The following is a 22,244-nucleotide window of genomic DNA, read 5'->3' as shown; positions in this document are numbered from 1 at the left end:
TCTTTTGCTTCTGTTAGATCCTTGCCATTTCTGTCCTTTATTGTGCCCATTCTTGCATGACATGTTCCCTTGACATTTCCAAATGTCTTAAAGAGATCTCTAGTCTTTCCCATTCTATTGTTTTCTTCTATTTCTTTGCATTGTTCATTGAAGAAGGGCTTCTAATCTCTCCGTGCTGTTCTCTGGAACTCTGCATTCAGTTGGGTGTATCTTTCCCTTTTTGTCTTGCCTTTTGCTTCTCTTCCTCAGCTATTTGTAAAGCCTCCTCAGACAACCACTTTGCCTTTACTGCTTGGCAATAAAAAGGAACAAGTTATTGATGCATGCAACAACTTGGATGACTCTCTGGGAATTATGCCAGGTGAAAAAAACCAATCTCCAAAGGTTACATCCTGTATGATTCCATTTATATAACATTCTTCAAATGTCAGAATTACAGAAATGAACACACTAGTAGTTGTTGGGAGCAGGGCATGGTAATAAAAAAAAGCATCAGGAAGGAGACTTATGGTGATGGAAATCTTGTGTATTTTGACCATAACAATGTCAGTATCCTGAATATGATTTTGTTCTATAATTTCGCACAATGTTACTTATAGGGGAAACTGTGTAAAGGACACACAAGATCTCTCTGTGTTATTTCTTACAACTGAATGTGAATATACAATGATTTCAGAATACTGATGAATTATAAAAAGTTGCAAATCACCTGGAAAATGGTTTGACAGTTTCTAAAGATGTTAAAAATAAATCTATTCTATGACCGAGCCATTCTCCTCCCGTGTAGATATCCAGGAGTAACAAATACAGTTGTCCACAAAAAGATTCATGCAAGAATGTCCATAGAGCTTTATTCATAATAGCTGAAATGTGGAAACAACCAAAATGTCCATGTGCAGGAGAGCGGATAAACAAATTGTGATATTTTCATACAGTGTAATACTTTTTATAGAAAAAAGTACCAATACACCCAAAACATAGATGAATCTCACAAATACTATGTTAAGCAGTGGGAATCAGATACAAAAGAATACATAATGTATGGCTACATTTATATGAAGTCCAAGAACAGGCAAACATTGATGGTGGTATAAAGTATAATACTCTTTACTGGTGATGAGAGGATGGTATCAACTGGAAAGGAGCTTGAGAGAACTTTCTGGAATGAAGGAAATGTGATTACTTAAGTATACACAGAATATTAAAAGTTATTGAGCTTTATACTTAGGGTTTTGCATTTTACTGTTTGTTAATTATGCCTCAGTAATTACTGAAAAAACCATTTTCCCCTATTCATGGGGGAAGAAAGACAAGTCATCCAATCCCACTGTGAAGACTTTGTTTGGATCCTTCTCCAGACAAGCTGTAGAAAACCTATTTATGACAGTTATGTTAAATTGAAAGTCTGAACAGTTTATCATTATTGATGACATTGAGTTATTGTGATGTTCATCAGTTCAGTTCAGTCGCTCAGTCGTGTTCAACTCTTTGCAACCCCATGGACTGCAACACATCAGGCCTCCCTGTCCATCACCAACTCCCAGAGTTTACTCAAACTCATGTCCATTGAGTCAGTGATGCCATCCAACCATCTCATCCTTTGTCATGCCCTTCTCCTCCCGCCTTCAATCTTTCCCAGCTCTTTTCAAATGAGTCAGTTCTTCACATCAGGTGGTGGTCAAAGTATTGGAATTTCAGCTTCAGCATCAGTCCTTCTAATGAATATTCAGGACTGATCTCCATTAGGATGGACTGGTTGTATCTCCTTGCAGTCCAAGGGACTCTCAAGAGTCTTCTCCAACACCACAGCTCAAAAGCATCAATTCCTCTGTACTCAGCTTTCTTTATAGTCCAATTCTCAGATCCATACATGACTACTGGAAAACCATAGCTTTGACTAGATGGACCTTTGTTGCCAAAGTAATGTTTCTGCTTTTTAATATGCTGTCTAGGTTGCTCATAGCTTTTATTCCAAGGAGCAAGCATCTTTTTAATTTCATGGCTGCAGTCACCATCTGCAGTGATTTTGGAGCCCAGAAAAATAAAGTCTCTCACTGTTTCTACTGTTTCCCCATCTATTTACCTTGAAGTGATGGGACCAGATGCCATGATCTTAGTTTTCTGAATGTTGAGCTTGAAGCCAACTTTTTCACTCTCCTCTTTCACTTTCATCAAGAGCCTCTTTAGTTCTTTGGTTTATGCCATAAGGATGGTGTCATCTGCAAATCTGAGGTTATTGATATTTCTCCCTGCAGTCTTGATTCCAGCTTGTGCTTCTTCCAGCCCAGCGTTCCTCATGATATACTCTGCATATAAGTGAAATAAGCAGGGTGATAATATACAGCATTGACATACTCCTTTCCCGATTTGGAACCAGTCTGTTGTTCCATGTCCAGTTCTAACTGTTGCTTCCTGATCTGTATACAGATTTCTCAAGAGGCAGGTCAGGTGGTCTGGTATTCCCATCTCTTTCAGAATTTTCCACAGTTTGTTGTGATCCACACAGTCAAAGGCTTTGGCATAGTCAATAAAGCAGAAATAGATGTTTTTCTGGAACTCTCTTGCTTTTTCAGTGATCCAATGGCTGTTGGCAATTTGATCTCTGGTTCCTCTGCCTTTTATAAATCCAGCTTGAACACCTGAAAATTCAGGGTTCACATACTGTTGAAGCCTGGCTTGGAAAATTTTGAGCATTACTTTACTAGCATGTGAGATGAATGCAATTGTACAGTAGCTTGAGCATTCTTTGCCGTTGCCTTTCTTAGAGATTGGAATGAAAACTAACCTTTTCCAGTCCTGTGGTCACTGCTGAATTTTCCAAATTTGCTGGCATATTGAGTGCAGCACTTTCACAGCATTATCTTTTATAGGTGTAAACACAATTATTTTTGTTAGAGTTCTTATCATTTGAGATACATATTGAAATAAGTGATATATCTAAGATTTGCTTCAAAATAAAATAGATGGGAAGTGGTAAAGATACAAATGAAACAAGACTGGTTGAGTTGATTCTTGTTTAACCTACTTGACCGGATTATTGTCTGCTTTCTTTACTCCGTGATAAAAAGTTTAAAATTTTAAACATGGATAAAAGACACACACAGGTAACTCTGTTACTACCAATAAAACAGAGTCTGCCTCTGAGATAGTAAGTTCTAAGGATGCTCAAGAAGTGGCAGGAAAAGTCCATGCCCTCAGAGAAATCATTGCTTATCTGCACTAGGTAGCAAAGAGCGACTTTTTCATACTTAGAAGGTACAGATTGCGTTTTTACTTATTTATTTATATTAATTGGAGTATAGTTGATTTAAAATATTTTGTTAATTTTGGAGTACAGCATAGTAATCCAGTATTTTTACAGATATACTCCATTAAAAGTTATTACAAGACAATGGCTGTCATCTCCTGTGCTATCACAATATATCCTTGTTGCTTGTCTGTTTTATCCATGGTGGTTGGCATCTCTTAATCCCATGCTCGTAGTATGCCCCTCCGCCTTGCCTCTTCTCTTGGTAACCATTAGTTGTTTTTTATATATGAGAGTCTGTTTTGCATATACATTTATTTGCATTATTTTAATATTCCACATGTAAGTGATGTCGAACAATATTTGTCTTTCTCTGTCTGACATTTCACTAAGCATAATATTCTCTTGGTCCAGCCACATTGCTGCAGGGAGAGGGGATTTTTAAGGGTAGAAAACCGCTCAACACTCAGTGGACACCCAAGTGTAGATAACTTCTGTGCTAATTTTCAATCCAAATGTATGATAATGTTAGCACACACAGACACATTGTGCCTACGTAAATTGTCCATTTGCTGTAGCAAATTGAAGCAATGGGATTAATTTTTTTCTACTTTCGTGTTCTCTTTTGCTTTCCATAAGGACCTGATGTTATTTTGTGAGGATGATCCAAAGCCAGTTTTGCCGATAATTCCTACTTCCATTGTCTCATCAACGGCGCGGTTGTCAGAAGGGCAAACAGATGTTTATAATCTCTGGGATACAGGTAAATTAAAGAATAAAAATTGTACTCAGAAACGTGAATAAGAAACACTGGACAGGTATTGTTTTTCGTCAGATTTTATTTTGTGAAATATAGCAACAGTGGCTTTAACTTTGGTCCTGTGGGAAAAGATTAACGTGGATAAATTCAGTCTACACAGGGTCCAAGAATCTTGTTTTACTATTTGTTTCAATGTTTTTGTCTGTTTTGCTTTATTCACTTTCATTGTTTCATTTCAAAAATTATTAACTACAAATGTTAAATCTTTTATATTCATAAATTTTTTTCTTTAAAGCATAAAGTTCATTTTAGCTCCTTTTCTTGTTTGTATTAATCTTCTCTTTGATGAAGAGCTTATATTTTTCAGAAGCAAGCATTAGATGAAAATATGAGAAAGTGTGAAGCATGGTGTCCCACAGATTGGTTAATGATCTCTTGAGTAATTAACACTAGAGAATGGCACAGTGCACTACTGGCCTCCAGTAAATTACACTATCGAATTCCAGCCAGGCTCTACTGCTACTCAAGATCTGATTGATCCACTGTCCAGCCACTCCAGCCTGTCTGTTCTCCATGAACTCAGTTTCCAATACATTCTTCCCTTGATTTTCTCAGGAAAAAAGGATAAAAGATCTGTGAAGATGAACAAAACGTTCCAAGTAGTTTTTATCCGCTCATATATCTTTGCTTTTATTTTCATCCAGGCATCCTTTTCACAGAGTTGGCTCCTTATATTCCGAGTTTCATCTTCTCCCTCATCTTTGGACCATGCACCTTAGTTTCCCATTATATAGAGTCCCAATATCCAAAATATTAAAACTGAAGTTTATTAGTATAGTTTTACTGTAAAAGTTCACTTGTATATAGTTTTCTTATAAAGCCAGTTCTAAGACTGGTGAGGATATTTTAATCAACCCAGAAACAAGAAATTGTGGGTTATGGTGATATTTGTAGTATAAGGTTGGCGTTATTCACATAAATAATTGGTTATAAGTGGTAACAATTTTTTAGACAGCTTGCTTTTATTCTTAGAATACACTTTATGTAAATTGGTCCAGATCCAGAAATTTGAAAGAAAACGTAAGGAAAATGTTTTTGTGTTTTAATATCCCCTAACATTTCCATCCCCTAATATTTTTAATAGACTTTTCTAAGAACAGTTTTAGGTTCACAGCAAAATTGAGGGAAGGTACCAAGATTTCCCCATATACCCCTCTTCCCCAAACAAGCGCCACATTCTGCACTCTCAGCATCCCACACCAGAGTGCTGCATTTGCTGCAAACAGTGAACCTACATTAACACTTTTCTTTTTAATCATCCAAAGACCATACTTTTTGTTGGTGTTCACTCTTGGTGGTGCACATTCTATGGGTTTTGACACACGTATACAACACGTATCCACCATTACAGTATCCTACAGACTGCATCTCTGCCCTAAAAATCCTCTATGCTCTGTCTATTCTTTCCTCCCTCCTCTGTAACCCCTGAAAATCACTGACATTTTAAATATCTTCAGAGTTTTGCCTTTTTCCAGAAATTCATGAAGTTAGAATCATGTAGTATGTAACCTTTTCAGATGGCTTCTTTCAGTTAGTAATGTGCATTTAAGGTTCCTCCATGTCTTTTCATGGCTTAATAGTGCATTTTTTTTATTAGTGCTGAGTAAGATATATGAGGGAATTTATCCATTCACCTACTGAAGAACATCTTGGTTATGTCCAAGTTTTGGCAATTTTAGCTAAAGCTGCTGTAAATACTCCTGTGCAGGTTTTTGTGTGACATGCTTCTCTCTGCCAGCATTTTAAACAAGAAATTGAGTATAAATGAGCATCAGAAGCAACCCTTAAGAGGAAAAAAGTCACAAAGCATATCGCTTGAGAGATGATTCTACCCTTTTACTTGTTTAGGACTCATCTTAATTGGAGGAGCTTTTCCGATTTTTTTTAAAGATTTTTTTTTTTTTATGTGAACCATTTTTAAAATCTTTATTGAATTTCTGTTTTGGTCTTTTCTCCAGTCTTCCCTTCACACTGATCTCAGAGATAGCTTGCAAATGCAGATCTTAGCATTTCATTTTTTTCCAGCTTAAAACCTTTTAACAGTTCTCTACTGCCAGTAAGTCTAATTTTTTTTTTTTTTTTTACTGTCTTGTAAGACTTTTCATAGTCTGGTTCGGGCCAACCTTTACAGCCTCATCACCAATACTGCCAGTATTCACAATACTTTGTGACATTCTATTACTCTCTCCTTAGAATGTCTTTGTTCCAGTTACTTCAGCTGCATAACACATCGCTCTAAAACTTTTGTGGCATAAAATAGCCATTTATTCTGCTCACGGATTCTCTGGGTCGGGAATTAGGACAGGGCACAGTGGGGGCGACTGGTCTCTGCTCCATGACGTATGTCTGGGCCTCAGCTCGAGAACACAGAGGCTGGGGACAGGAATCATCTGATGGCTCATCCACTCACTTGTCGGGTAACTGATGCTTGCTGTGTCCGCTGGGCCTCAGTTTCTCTCCACATGCGTCTCCTTATGTGGTCTCTCCCCGTGGGCTAGTTTGGGCATCCCTGTAGCACGGTGGCTGGGTTCCAAGGCTCAACATCCTGTGAAGGCAACGACCAAGCAGAGCAGAATAATTTCAAAAGCCACGCCAGGATACTTCCCCCACCCCATTCAGTTTATCAAGGCAATCGAGAAGTCTTTCCAAAGTTCAAGGGGAGGGTACGAAGATGCCTACCTCTCAATGGACAAGTGTCAATGTCATATTGAAAAAAAAGCATATGGAGTGGGAAGTGTATTAGCACAGTTGTCTTTGGAATATACAGTCTGCCACAATTCTTCACCAAATAATGAATGCTTAACAAAATCCTATTCAAACAGCAAGGCCCAGCTCGTTTGGCAGAAACCAACACATTTCTGTAAAGCATTTATCTTGCAATTAAAAAATAAATAAATTAAAAAAAAAAAACAAAAACCAGCAAGGCACAGCTCAAATGTCACTATTGCTATAAAATCTTTCCACACACTAGTTTCTCCTTTCAGTGTGTTCCCACAGGACTTGCCCATACCCCCAAAATAGAATTTATAGTTTTGTATCATAATTATTTATTTAATAAGATTTATTTATTTTTACATTACCTAAATAATAAGTGAATGTATTCTGATTTTTAAAATTCAAACCATGTAGATAGAACTAAAACTCCCTTCCCTGTTTTGGCTGTTGTAAACAGTGTTGCAGTGAACACGGGGGTGCGTGTATCCTTTCAGACCATGTTTTTCTCCAGGTATATCCCCAGGAGTGGGATTGCAGGGCCATCAGTGAGTTCAGTTCAGTTCAGTCGCTCAGTCGTGTCCGACTCTTTGCGACCCCAGCACGCCAGGCCTCCCTGTCCATCACCAACTCCCGGAGTTCACTCAGACTCACGTCCATTGAATCAGTGATGCCATCCAGCCATCTCATCCTCTGTCGTCCCCTTCTCCTCCTGCCCCCAATCCCTCCCAGCATCAGAGTCTTTTCCAATGAGTCAACTCTTCACATGAGGTGGCCAAAGTACTGGAGTTTCAGCTTTAGCATCATTCCTTGCAAAGAAATCCCAGGACTGATCTCCTTTAGAATGGACTGGTTGGATCTCCTTGCAGTCCAAGGGACTCTCAAGAGTCTTCTCCAACACCACAGTTCAAAAGCATCAATTCTTTGGCACTCAGCCTTCTTCACAGTCCAACTCTCACATCCATACATGACTACTGGAAAAATCATACCCTTGACTAGACGGACCTTTGTTGGCAAAGTAATGTCTCTGCATTTGAATATGCTGTCTAGATTGGTCATAACTTTCTTTCCAAGGAGTAAGCATCTTTTAATTTCATGGCTTCAATCACCATCTGCAGTGATTTTGGAGCCCAGAAAAATAAAGTCTAACACTGTTTCCACTGTTTCCCCATCTATTTCCCATGAAGTGATGGGGCTGGATGCCATGATCTTCATTTTCTGAATGTTGAGCTTTAAGCCAACTTTTTCACTCTCCACTTTCACTTTCATCAAGAAGCTTTTTAGTTCCTCTTCACTTTCTGACATAGGGGTGATGTCATCTGCATATCTAAGGTTATTGATATTTCTCCCGGCAATCTTGATTCCAGCCTGTGTTTCTTCCAGTCCAGCGTTTCTCATGATGTACTATGCATAGAAGTTAAATAAGCAGGGTGGCAATATACAGCCTTGATGTACTCCTTTTCCTATTTGGAACCAGTCTGTTGCTCCATGTCCAGTTCTAATTGTTGCTTCCTGACCTGCATACAGATTTCTCAAGAGGCAGGTCAGGTGGTCTGGTATTCCCATCTCTTTGAGAATTTTCCACAGTTTATTGTGATCCACACAGTCAAAGGCTTTGGCATAGTCAATAAAGCAGAAATAGATGTTTTCCTGGAACTCTCTTGCTTTTTCCATGATCCAGTGGATGTTGGCAATTTGATCTCTCATTCCTCTGCCTTTTCTAAAACCAACTTGAACATCTGGAAGTTCACGGTTCACGTATTGCTAAAGCCTGGCTTGGAGCATTTTGAGCATTACTTTACTAGCGTGTGAGATGAGTGCAATTGTGCAGTAGTTTGAGCATTCTTTGGCATTGCCTTTCTTTGGGATTGGAATGAAAACTGACCTTTTCCAGTCCTGTGGCCACCGCTGAGTTTTCTAAATTTGCTGGCATATTGAGTGCAGCACTTTCACAGCATCATCTTTCAGGATTTGAAATAGCTCAACTGGAATTCCATCACCTCCACTAGCTTTGTTCGTAGTGATGCTTTCTAAGGCCCACTTGACTTCACATTCCAGGATGTCTGGCTCTAGGTCAGTGATCACACCATCGTGATTATCTGGGTCGTGAAGCTCTTTTTTGTGCAGTTCTTCTGTGTATTCTTGCCACCTCTTCTTAATATCTTCTGCTTCTGTTAGGTCCATACCATTTCTGTCCTTTATCGAGCCCATCTTTGCATGAAATGTTCCCTTGGTATCTCTGATTTTCTTGAAGAGATCTCTGGTCTTTCCCATTCTATTGTTTTCCTCTATTTCTTTGCATTGATCACTGAGGAAGGCTTTCTTATCTCTTCTTGCTATTCTTTGGAACTCTGCATTCAGATGCTTTTATATTTCCTTTTCTCCTTTGTTTTTGCTTCTCTTCTTTTCACAACTATTTGTAAGGCCTCCCCAGACAGCCATTTTGCTTTTTTGCATTTCTTTTCCATGGGGATGGTCTTGATCCCTGTCTCCTATACAATGTCACGAACCTCATTCCATAGTTCATCAGGCACTCTATCAGATCTAGACCCTTAAATCTATTTCTCACTTCCACTGTATAATCATAAGGGATTTGATTTAGGTCATACCTGAATGGTCTAGTGGTTTTCCCTACTTTCTTCAATTTAAGTCTGAATTTGGCAATAAGGAGTTCATGATCTGAGCCACAGTCAGCTCCTGGTCTTGTTTTTGTTGACTGTATAGAGTTTCTCCATCTTTGGCTGCAAAGAATATAATCAATCTGATTTTGGTGTTGACCATCTGGTGATGTCCATGTGTAGAGTCTTCTCTTGTATTGTTGGAAGAGGGTGTTTGCTATGACTAGTGTGTTCTCTTGGCAAAACTCTATTAGTCTTTGCCCTGCTTCATTCCATATTCCAAGGCCAAATTTGCCTGTTACTCCAGGTGTTTCTTGACATCCTACTTTTCATTCCAGTCCCCTATAATGAAAAGGACATCTTTTTTGGGTGTTAGTTCTAAAAGGTCTTGTAGATGTTCATAGAACCATTCAACTTCAGCTTCTTCAGTGTTACTGGTTGGGGCATAGACTTGGATTACTGTGATATTGAATGGTTTGCCTTGGAAATGAACAGAGGTTATTCTGTCATTTTTGAGATTGCATCCAAGTATTGCATTTTGGACTCTTTTGTTGACCATGATGGCTACTCCATTTCTTCTGAGGGATTCAGAAAAAGTAGTAGATATAATGGTCATCTGAGTTAAATTCACCCATTCCAGTCCATTTCAGTTTGCTGATTCCTAGAATGTCGGCATTCACTCTTGCCATCTCTTGTTTGACCACTTCCAATTTGCCTTGATTCATGGACCTGACATTCCAGGTTCCTATGCAATATTGCTCTTTACAGCATCGGACCTTGCTTCTATCACCAGTCACATCCACAGCTGGGTATTGTTTTTGCTTTGGCTCCATCCCTTCATTCTTTCTGGAGTTATTTCTCCACTGATCTCCAGTAGCACCTACTGACCTGGGGAGTTCCTCTTTCAGTATCCTATCATTTTGCCTTTTCATACTGTTCATGGAGTTCTCAAGGCAAGAATACTGAAGTGGTTTGCCATTCCCTTCTCCAGTGGACCACATTCTGTCAGATCTCTCCACCATGACCCGACCGTCTTGGGTTGCCCCACGGGCATGGCTTAGTTTCATTGAGTTAGACAAGGCTGTGGTCCTAGTGTGATTAGATTGACTAGTTTTCTGTGAGTATGGTTTCAGTGTGTTTGCCCTCTGATGCCCTCTTGCAACACCTACCATCTTACTTGGGTTTCTCTTACCTTGGGCATGGGGTATCTCTTCACGGCTGCTGCAGCAAAGCACAGCCACTGCTCCTTACCTTGGACGAGGGGTATCTCCTCACCGCCACCCTTCCTGACCTTCAATGAGGGATAGCTCCTCTAGGAGCTACCATATGGAGCAGACCATATGGTAGCTCTATTTTTAGTTTTTTAAGGAACCTCTGCACTGCTCTCCATAGTGTCTGTACCAGTTTACATTCCCACCAACAGTGTAGGAGGGTTCCCTTCACTCCACATCCTCTCCAACATACATTGTTTGTGGATCTTTTGTTTATTCTTTTATTTATTTATTTTTGTTTGTGGATTTTTTGATGATAGTCATTTTGACTGGTGTGAGGTGATACTCGTTTTGATTTGCATTTCCCTAATAATTGGGAATATTGAACATCTTTTCTTGTGCCTCTCAGGCCATCTGTATGTCTTCTTTGAAGAAATGTCTATGTAGGTATTCTGCTCATTTTTTGATTGAGTTCTTTGTTTTGATGGTGTTATGCCTCATGAGCTGTAAATTTTGGAGATTAATCCCATCAATCACATCATTACAAATATTTTCTTCCAATTTATGGATTGTATTTTCATTTTGTTTTATGTTTCCTTTACTGTGCAAAAACTTTTGAGTTTAAGTAGGTCCCATTGTTTATTTCCATTATTCTGGGAGTCAGAGCAAAAAAGATACTGTTGTGATTTATGTCAGAGAGTGTTCTGCCTATGTTTTCCTCTAGGAATTTTCTTGTGTCCCGTCTTTAATCCATTTTGAGTTTATTTTTGTGTGTGGTGTTAAAGAATGATCTAAATACATTTCTTTTTTTACATGTAGCTGTCCAGTTTTCCCAGCACCATTTTTGTTGAACAAACTGTCTTTCCAACACTGTGTAATCTTGCTTCTTTTGTCATAAGTTAATTGACCGTAAGTGCCTGGGTTTATTTCTGGGCTTTCTATCCTTTCCATTGATCTATATGCCTGTTTTTGTGTCAGTACTACACTGTTCTGATGACTGTAGCTTTGTAATATACTCTGCAATCAGGCAGTAGGATTCCTGCAGCTCCCTTCATCTTTCCTAAGATTGGTTACTCAGAGTCTTTTGTGTTTTCAAACAAACAAACAGAAAAATTTTGTTCTAGTTCTCTGAAAAGTGCCATCAACAATTTGATAAGGACTGCATTGAATCTGTAGATTTCCTTGGGTGGTATGGTCATTTTAACTATTAATTCTTCCAACCCAGGAACACAGTATGTCTTTCCATTTGTTTGTGTCATCTTCAGTTTCTCTCATCAGTGTCTTATAGTTTTTGGAGTACAGGTCTTTTGCCTCCTTAGGTACTTATTCCTAGGTATTTTATTCTTTTTGATGCAATGGTAAATGGGATAATTTGCTTAATTTCTCTTTCTGATATTTCAGAACGTGTACGGTTAATGTGTGTTGTTAGTATATAGAAATGCAACAGATTTCTGTATATTAATTTTATATCCTGCAATTTTATCAAATTCATTAATGGGCCTGTTAATTTTCTGGTAGCAGAAGTTCTTAATTTTAATGAGGTAGAATTTCATTCTTTATGATTTGTATTTTTTTGTATCTTGTGATCTATAAAAATTCTTTCTTGTCTTAAGACCATAAAGGTTAAGATTTTTATAATTTTGCTTTCCACAATTAAGCTCTTAATGCCGCTGGAATTGGATTTTGTGTATGGTTGAAGCAGGAGTCCATTTTTACTTCTAAATGAATAACCAGCTGTCCCAGCATCAATTATTGAAAAGTCTGTCCTTTCCCTGATGAACTGAAGTACCATCTATAGCCTAAAGCAAGTTTACACATATGCATGGATTTTTGTTTCTCAGCTTTCTGTTCCACAAGTTCTGTTCTGTTCCACAAGTCATTTGGCTATCCCAGAACCAACAAATACTTGTAATTACTCAACCTTTGTAATAATTCTTGATAACTTTTCCTTTATCAGGAAGAGTCATTGTTTCTTTTCCTTTTTTTTAATTTTTTTGGCCCTTTGCTTGCTTTCCCACATAAAAGCTTGTCATGTTCCTTGAAAAAACCTCTTAGAGTTTTTTATTGGCTCGCCAATCTTTAAATCAATTTGGAGAAGTGACCTCTTTACAATATCAAATTATTCTGCTTATTTAAGTCTTCTTCATTGAATTGGCTTCCCTGATAGCTCAGTTGGTAAAGAATCTACCTGCAATGCAGGAGACTCTGGTTCGATTCTTGGATCAGGAAGATCCCCTGCAGAAGGGATAGGCTACCCACTCCAGTATTCCTGGGCTTCCCTTATGGCTTAGCTGGTAAAGAATCCTCCTGCAATGCAGGAGAACTGGGTTTGATCCCTGGGTTGGAAAGATCCCCTGGAGAAGGGAAAGGCTACACAATCCAGTATTCTGGCCTGGAGAATTCCATGGACTGTAGAGTCCATGGGGTCACAAAAAGTCGCACACGACTGAGCAACTTTCACTTCACTGTGTTGTATTTTATAGTTTTTCCCCATACAAGTCTTATGTATCTTTTGTTAGATTTAGTCCTATGTACTTTATGTATTTTTTGTTGCTACTGTAAAAGATATAATTTTATAAATTGCATATTCTAACAGATTGTTGATGATGAGAATGAGTAGAACTACTTTTTGTATATTGATTTTATAGCCAGTAACCTTGCTCAACTAATTCTTACCAATTTTCTTGTAGATTCTTCTCAGTTTCTTGGGTTGAAAATCACATCACTTGTAAATGATGGCAGATTTATTTCACACTTGTAAACTGTACCTTGTATTTCATTTTCTTACCTCACCTTGCTAGGCAGAACCATTCAGGGAATGCTGAGTAGAAACTGTGATCGTGGTCTTCCTAGATTCAGTCTGTATCTTAAAGAAAACGATTTCAGCATTTTGCCATTAAGATAAGTTTACTGTATGTTTTTTGCAGATCTCTATTCCTACTTTGTCAACAGTTTTATCATGAATATGTGTTGAATTTTATCCATTTTTAGTATCTATATTGATGGTTATAGATTTTTCTCCTTTAAGCTGTTAATTTGGTAAATTAACTGATTTCCAAATGTTGAAACAACCTTGAATTTCTGTAATACACTCAACTTGGTGATGATATATTATCTTTTATATATCTTGCTGGGTTTGGTTTGCTAATGTTTTATTTATGAGTTTTGCATCTGTATCCATGAGTGAAATTAACCAGGACTGTCTTTTCTCATATTTTATTTGTTATGTTTTGATACTGGGATGTTGCCAGACTCATAAAAAGATTTGGAAAGTGTTTGCTCTTTGTTTATACGCTGGAATAATTTGTGTAGGGTTGTTTGTGAGATGATATGAAAGTAGATAAAGTATTCTGTACCTTCAGTAATGGCGCTGGCAGAAGGACTGCAGGCAGGGAAGGCACGTAGCTACCCAGAATACATCTGTCTCCTCATGAAGACAAAGCACTGCCCCCTTTATAATGAGTAGGTCCAATATAATCAACCTGACACCAGGTAATTGGCTGCTTTTCCTGGGAAATGGTGACATGCTAGGGATATAGCATTAACTTCTACTCTTAACAGGTTGGGCATTCAGCAGCTATGGTAGCCATGATCTTGGTGACAGAAGACTCGTGTTGTTGAACCCATGCAGTCTCCACCCCTACCACACGGCCAAAGTCCACTGCACAGCTACTAGAACGACTAAGGGAAGAGGGCGGTTGACGTCCATTAAACAGAGTGTCTTGCCTGTCTGATTTTTGAGAGCCTCTTCTGCAGTGAATGTTCTCTGGCAGGCACTTCTATGGGGCGTGAGTGTCTTCACACAGTGTGCGCATACACCCTGAAGATTCATCCGCGTATTGGTCTCCAATCCTCCAATCTTTTTTTTTCCAGGTCCCTGATAGCCCCCATCGACCATGAACTGCTTCTTGCCTTCCATGTGAAGTGTGCATCTGTTTGCAATTCTGTCTTCTGGAGGATTTTCCTACTCTTTCAGGGCACTTGTGAGTGAGACTCTGATTTAGCAGTTAACTACTGCTGGCTACTCCTGGCATTCCAGAGATTCATCTGTAAACCAGCCCTATACTTTTCTCTGTTAACTGGCAGTTCTGCATGGAGCTAGAGGTGGAAGTTGAGCGGGGAGTAGTAAATAATGAGAGCAGATTCCGTGGAGTCTGAGCTATCTGTCTGTATAGTTTCCATGGGCCTTCTGGCTCGGTCTGGACTCGTCTGTTCCATTTGCTGTTACAATAGAATGCTGCTGTGCAATCCCAATTCTTTGTCCTTTGGACCAGGCAACACCCATTACATGATGGGCACATAGTTGTTTGGTGTTCTGAGGTGTAGGCAAAAGAAGACATGACTCCTGAGTCCTAGAGGTCAGCTTTGTGATTTTCCTATTGGGGCTCACGAGATGCTCTGCTTACCATCTCTCTCTGCATCAGGCACTTGTGTTGGTTCAAGGTTATATGGTCCAGCTGTCTGAGAAGCTTATGCAGTGGCCTTGGCCTGTGGCAGAACCTTTTCTTGCTTTGATCCCCACTAAAAAATGGCAGTAAATGGTCAGAGCAGCACAACCCAAATGTGGTATACATTGCCTCTGAAATTCCAAGACGCCTGTTTCACTGTGATTTATTTCTTTGTGTTGGATAATTCAAGGGGCAGCGACTTGTCTCTCACTGCTTTTTTTTTTTTTTTTGGCTGCAGCTGGGGTTGCAGCATGTGGGCTCTTAGTGGGATCTAGTTCCCTGAGCAGAGATGGAACCTGGGCCCCCTGCATTGGGAGCACGGAGTCTTAACCACTGGGCCACCAGGGAAGTCCCAACGACTTGTCTCTCACTTTAGAGAGGATATGTTAACATGCAACAGACCACTGAATACTCTAAAAACTCCACAAATGTTGCAACCCTAGAGCATTCTGAGAATTTATCTCCCACCTCTGCATGCATGAAGCGCTGAGGGCTTGTTTCTTCCTGCTTATTAAGTCCGGTTAGCACTGTGTCATCAACGTGAAGGACCAGTGTGATGTTCTGTGGGATATCAAGGAAATCCAGGTCTGTCTGGTCTCTGATGAAAGAGATTGAAGCAAGACAGTAAAGGTATACTCTGTCTCTGCCACATGAAGACTGATTCTCATTATTAATAGAGGTTTTTAAAGAAACATTTCTAGGCCAATAACTGGACATAAGATTCCAGGGGCTGTGTTGATTTGCTCTAGGGAAGATATCACAGCTGGAATTACAGCTATGATTGGTATCACCACTTGATTATATTTGCAATGATCTCTAGTCATTCTCTACAAACTATCTGGCTTTTCACTGCCCCTATAACTTTTAAGTCTTTGATGGTAGCACTAATGTCTGCTGTTTCCCAAAAAATATTTTTTGGAGTGAGGAGGTGTAATTAATTCTTGAGGTTTCTATGTGGTCTGTCTAACCGTAATAGCCTGAACTCCATGGGTTGTGAAACTAAAGTGGGGATTCTGCCAGTTACTAAGTGTATCTATTCCCATTATACATTCTGAAACCATGGAAATACTGGAGGTAGGTCTGCGATTTTACGGGACCCATTGTGAGCTGTTGTCTAGGTGGAGACTTCATGTGTTACCTGATTTCCATAAATCCCTACTTAGTACAGCAAAATGGCATTGTTGGATCTCCAGAGATTAGTGTCAGTTAAGAGCCAGTATCTAACAAGACCGGGGAGTTCTGTGTGTTTCCCTTCCCAAGGAGAGTCACTATTGTAAATGGCTTCGGGTCCTCTAGGGAAGGTTTAGGAGATTTACCATATATACCTGTGGTGGGCATTTCGGGATTCTTTCTCAAGGGGATCTGACCTTCCCCTCAATCAGGAGATTCTGGCTTTGTGAACTGGCTTGAGTTTAGGAATTGAGTAAAAGGCCGTGACTTCTCCCATAAGGACACTACTTAGGTTTTCCATCTGTGTATGTAGAGCAGCGTCTGCAATGTGGGAGACTTGGATTCAATCCCTGGATTGGGAAGATCTCCTGGAGGAGGGAAAGGCTACCCACTCCAGTATTCTGGCCTGGAGAATTCCATGGACTGTATAGTCCTTGGAGTCACAAAGGGTTGGACACAACTGAATGACTTTCACTTTCACTTTTTTCACTTTTTCATGTAGAGCAGCACTTCAGAAGCTGCCCACCTATTTTTTATTCATCTTGTCATTCATTAACCATTACCGTATATCTGGACGTGAGTCTCAGTGAACTCCTGGAGTTGGTGATGGATAGGGAGGCCTGGCGTGCTGCAATTCATGGGGTCGCAAAGAGTCAGACACGACTGAGCAACTGATCTGATCTGATCTGATATATCCCTGAAAGTAAAAACAAACATACAAAAAAAAACCCTGATATCATTGCATCCCTGTGGCCTGCTATGGTTCTTGTGCCTCGCTTGTCTCTAAGATTAAGCTGTTGCCACTCCAGATGCCATTATCCCCACTGCGATCAGGGAACCCAGTCCCACTGCATCATCCCTGAGGTCCTCTCCAGCCCGCAGATGACAGCCCCTACAAGCTCTGCAGTGATGCTGGTGTGCCGTCATGATAGTTTCTAGTGTGTTGGTGAAGAGAGTTTATTCCAGGGCAGTTAGAAGTTGTCTGAGCACATTGCACGGAACAGATCCCTTCCAACAGTCCCATCTCCCAGAGCCTTTACGCTTCCTTCTACAGCCTGCCAGAGGAGTGCGTTTCTTCTGGAGGCCACTTCTGAGTCCCACACACAGTGTTCTCTCACTCTTCTCTGGCTCTTGGCATCGCTCTTTTCAGGTGCTGCTGAAGCGTCACAGCCTTGGGAGGCTTTCCTGAGCACAGTACCAAAAACTGACGCCTCACCACCTCCACTGGCACACCGTCTCCCTGCTTCCTGCTTTATCTTCCTGGAAACGCTTAGCACCATCCGATGTGTGTCACTTGTGTGTCTCTTTGATTCTGTAAGAGAATCATTTGATTCAGGGGTTTTGTGGACCACCCCAGGGTATGGTAACTCTGCTCTGACTGTGAACTCTGCTCTTCGCTACTTCCAGGTGTATATGACGCTGTTCAGGCCGTTGCTCATGGGTTAGGTGCATTGCATTCATGGTTTCCATTTTGAGGGGGGTTGCTCCATGCTTTCACATTTCCCTGAAAGTATCTTTCTATCATCAGAGTATTGCAAGTTCAGTTCAGTTCAGTCGCTCAGTCGTGTCCGACTCTTTTCGACCCTATGAATTGCAGCACGCCAGGCCTCCCTGTCCACCACCAACTCCCGGAGTTCACTCAGACTCACTACAGAAATTTGAGTGGTTATCAACATAGTAACTATGTTTTATATGGTTGGTGAAGAAATTCAATTAAAACCTTTTTTGAAATTTAATTGTTCCCACCTTATTAACTTCAAAAATCTGGAAAACATGATTCGTGCATGAAAAATTGACATGAATGGAACTGTGAAAGGTTCTTACTAAAATGAATAGGGCAAAGCCACAATCATCTGCAGAAGTCAATTAAATAATTAAAAGACTAGAAAGATGGTAACTGTATTTAAAGATGTCACCTTTTATTTGTCATGCAGTGGCCGACCCTTTTCATCATTGCAATGATTAAAAGAAACACTGACTTTTGAATTATTTATGCATGTTAGATCAAGAGCCATCCCACCTAAATCTTTTTCTACATTACTAACAAGTGCATGCATTATAAAAATATCATATAACTCTCTGAGATTTCAAATTAGGAGAAACAGTCTTAATGTAAACTAAGGTGACGAGTTCTTTATCAAATGACTGTGACACCTGAGGTGTATACGTCCCAATTTGACTTTATTTGAGTGAAACAGATGGCTGTGTATCTATTTCCAAGTGAGTGAGTTACGCAGCCTACAGCTATTTACTGAATACCCACTGTGTGTCAGGCCCTGTGCCAACTGCTGGATATGCGATGATGACAAAGATCCCTGAGTTTATGTAGCTTCCAGTCCAGGATCTAATCAGGACTGATCAGGTCTGATCAGACAGATGAGGCAAGTGTCAGGATAGAGAGTGGGCCGGGAAGCACACGAGAGGGCACCTGACTTTGACTTCAGATGTTAGGGGAGACATTCTAGAGAAAGTGAGTTCAGGAACCTAAAGGATAGATAATGACTAAACTGCCAGCCCTGGTGTCATGTGTGTGCTGGGTATACTTTTATGCACTTTAATTCCTTTACTCTTCAAAACCGTCTCATGAGATCAATGAAGAAAATCCACACAGAATTTTTAAATAACTTGCCCAAGATCACAGAGCTCGGAAATGGCAAAGTCAGGATTTAGACCAAAATAGTCTGATCCCCGAGCCTATGCTGAGTGTTTCAAACCTTTTAACTGTGATCTGCAGTCCGAAATTCCTTTTGTGTAATGACCCAGTACACACACTCACCAGAAACAGTAGTGTTGCGATAGTTATTGGAAATGTACTCTGATCCATTCTATTTTATTCTAGACAGTTTTTTTTTAAATATTGGATGTGACCTACAAAATCGATCTCATAACCTACTAACAGATCACAACCTGCAGTTTGAAAAACACTTCACTACACTGTTTTGCCTATTACACAGAATCAGCCAGACCAAGTGAGGGAAGAAGAACAGAATATCTTGGGCTGTGAGAGGTGTGAGGGTGTGAGAGGACAAGGGGGTGGGGTAAGAGGAAGTTGGAAGGGGACTGGTGATCTTAGACCTCACACAGCTCCCCAGCCCTCCCACCAGCTGAATACACGGTGAGCAGTCAGCAGTCTTTACCTAAAAGAAGGCCTTGCAGGACCCAGCTATCTTGGTACCCTGACCTCAGACTTCAGCCTCTAGAACTGTGAGAGAGAAATTTCTGTTGTCTCTAAGCTACCCCGTCTGTGGTACTGTGTTATCGCAGCGCGAATGGACTAAGGCAAGCATGTGCTGGAGGAGTTTCAGTTGTGTCTGGATAATGATGGGGAGCCTTTGAAGTGATTTAAGCAAGGACATGAGACAACCAGATCTTCCTTGCTTTCAGGAAGATGACTGTGGATGTGGTGTAAAGAAAAGATTGGAGGAAGACAAGTTAGGAAGAGCAGTCAGGGGTCAAAACAGAACTGGAGACTAAGAACATTTCTAAAATGCAGCTCTGATCCGGTCAGAATTCTGAGAAGCTCCCCTTAGGATAAAGTCTATCACCTTAGCCTGGCGGATAAGCTCCTTCCTCGTTGGCCTCCGCTTTCCTCTGCAGCTTGCCTTTTGCCTCCTCCTTCCTCCATCACACGCAGTGGTCTAGCAGTGGTTGCTGAGCAGCTTGCCAAAATGCCGTGTTCTCTCCCACTTTGAATGTGCCCCTTACCCTGTTCTCCATTCCTTTTCATTTGAATCTTGAGGGTTCAGCTAAATGTTGCTTCTTCCAGGAAGCCTTTCCTAACATGCTGGAGACAGAGTTATTGCTTCTCTGGGCTCTCCGGTCCCATCACTTCATGGCAAATAGATGGGGAGAAATGGAAACAGTGGCAGATTTTATTTTCTTGGGATCCAAAATCACTGTGTACAGTGACTGCAGCCGCAAAATTAAAAGACGTTTGCTCCCTGGGGTTGTGCAGAGTCGGACATGACTGAGCAACTTCACTTTCACTTTTCACTTTCATGCACTGGAGAAGGAAATGGCAACCCACTCCAGTATTCTTGCCTGGAGAATCCCAGGGATGGGAGCCTGGTGGGCTGCCATCTGTGGGGTCGCACAGAGTCGAACATTACTGACATGACTTAGCAGCAGCAGCTCCTTGGAAGAAAAGCTATGACAAACCTAGACAGCACATTAAAAATCAGAGACATCACTTTGCCAACAAAGGTCCGTCTAGTCAAAGCTGTGGTTCTTCCAGTACAGATATGGAACTTTTCCACAACTTTAACATGTATGGATGTGAGAGTTGGGCCATAAAGAAGGCTGAGTGCTGAAGAATTGATGCTTTCAAAATGTGGTGCTGGAGAAGACTCTTGAGAGTCCCTTGGACACCAAGAAGATCCAACCAGTCAATCCTAAAGGAGATCAACCCTGAATATTCATTAGAAGGCCCGATGCTGAAGCTAAAGTCCCAATACTTTGGCCACCTGATGTGAAGAGCCAACTCATTGGAAAAGACCCCAATGCTGGGAAAGATTGAGGGCAAGAGAAGAAGGAGCTGACAGAATATGAGATGGTTGGATGACATCACCAAGTCAATGGACATGAGTTTGAGCAAACTCGAGGAGATAGTGAATGACAGGGAAGCCTGGCATGCTGCAGTTCATGGGGTTGCAAAGAGTCAGACATGACTTAGCAACTGAACAACAAGAACAAAATATAAGCCAAGGGGAAATACGTTATGGAGAAAAGCAAATGCAGAAAGACCAATGATGAGGCTCTGGAGACCGTCCAGATGACCATGGCTGAGGCAGAACAGTGGCTGTGGAGGAAAGTGGACAAATTTGACATGCAGTTTAGAGTTCAGCCCTGAGGATCTCCTGATGGCCCGTGGTCAGCATGAGGAAAAGGATGGAGGCAAAGATGATTCCTGGTTTCCTGCCTTTGTGAAGTGAATGTGTGACGGTGCCATTTACTGAGAAGGGGAGGACAGGAGAGAAGAGGTTTGGGGAAATAATAAGAGTTGCATTTCGGAGTTCTATATTTGTTCTGGAAATATTGACTATCAGTACACTAGAATAACTGAATTCCACCTTAGACGATTATTTTTCCTATTTCTTGAATCAGTCTTTCCGTGAGACATCTAATTAAAGATTCTGTGTGTGCTTTCTGGATAGTGGTTATGTCTACAGTGCATTTCAGAGATCTGAGAATTTTATTACTATTTTAAAAAGCATGGCACATCTTGAATGTAGGTCATCATCAAACATGCCCAATCCCTTAATAAAATTTAGAGAGAAATTTAGAAGTTAATCATTTTGCCCTTCTTGTTGATCACAGTCCAGCATATCCAGCATGTTCAAGCTACAGCTTCGTTTCCCTGAAGTTAGCAGTTTTAACAAAATGGAAATAGTGGTGCTTGATTTTCCCTCTTCGTGTTACTATCAATACCGTGTGTATGCAGGGCATGTCTTGGGAGGGAGCTAATGCCATATGCCACGAGTCTCCACGCACCGCCCCCTTTGGAGGAGCACTGAAGAGACTGCTACTCACTGACCCCAGTCCCAGTGAGAGGGGCTCTGAGATATATTCCCTGGAATTGGAGAACCGGTGCCTGACTCATATCTGGAATTTTAGCCAGGATCAGACTCTGGCCTGAAGTGAGAGACACTGACCAGTCACGTTGGCAGTAAAGCCACTGAGGCCTGGTGAGTTGGTTTCGGCCTGTGCCCCAGAGTTGATCAGAGTAGGGAGCTGCCCAGAGGTGGGTTTGGCAGGACGGAGAGCCATCGTGGTCATCTTGGGTCCTGTCCAGTAGGGCTGCCTGGAGGGCAGAGAGACCTCAGCAGAAAGAGTGGTGACCACCAACAGTATATGACCACAGCAGGGACCAGTGAGGAAGAGACAGACCCTTGTCCCTTACCTGTCCCTCACCCGCCCCTGTGAGCTCATAGGAGGGAGCTTTGTTCCTTTAAGTCGACCTCCAGAAGACAGAGGGAAAGAAAAGTAAAAGAGCGGCGGGAGCAAAAGCCAGGTGGGACA

General features: G+C 40.9%; 1 protein-coding gene across 4 annotated transcripts in view; it reads left to right on the top strand.

Annotated features, from left to right (window-relative positions):
- The window catches only part of ENTHD1 (ENTH domain containing 1), a 91,882-nt gene that overhangs the window by 45,982 nt on the left and 23,656 nt on the right, over positions 1 to 22,244 (top strand). For all 4 annotated transcript variants that reach the window (XM_086402934.1, XM_086402932.1, XM_086402933.1 and 1 more), the window contains one exon: positions 3,887 to 4,010. In XM_086402934.1, the coding sequence (XP_086259060.1) occupies positions 3,887 to 4,010 (124 nt within the window). The remainder of the gene's footprint in view (positions 1 to 3,886; positions 4,011 to 22,244) is intronic.

This window comes from Bos grunniens, chromosome 5 (assembly GCF_055505025.1).
Source record: "Bos grunniens cultivar Pamir isolate PY7600 chromosome 5, Bosgru_T2T1.0, whole genome shotgun sequence".
In the NCBI taxonomy this organism is placed as follows: Eukaryota; Metazoa; Chordata; class Mammalia; order Artiodactyla; family Bovidae; genus Bos; species Bos grunniens.
The sequence above is the reverse complement of the archived record's forward strand: the minus strand, read 5'-3'. Positions and strand labels throughout refer to the sequence as shown.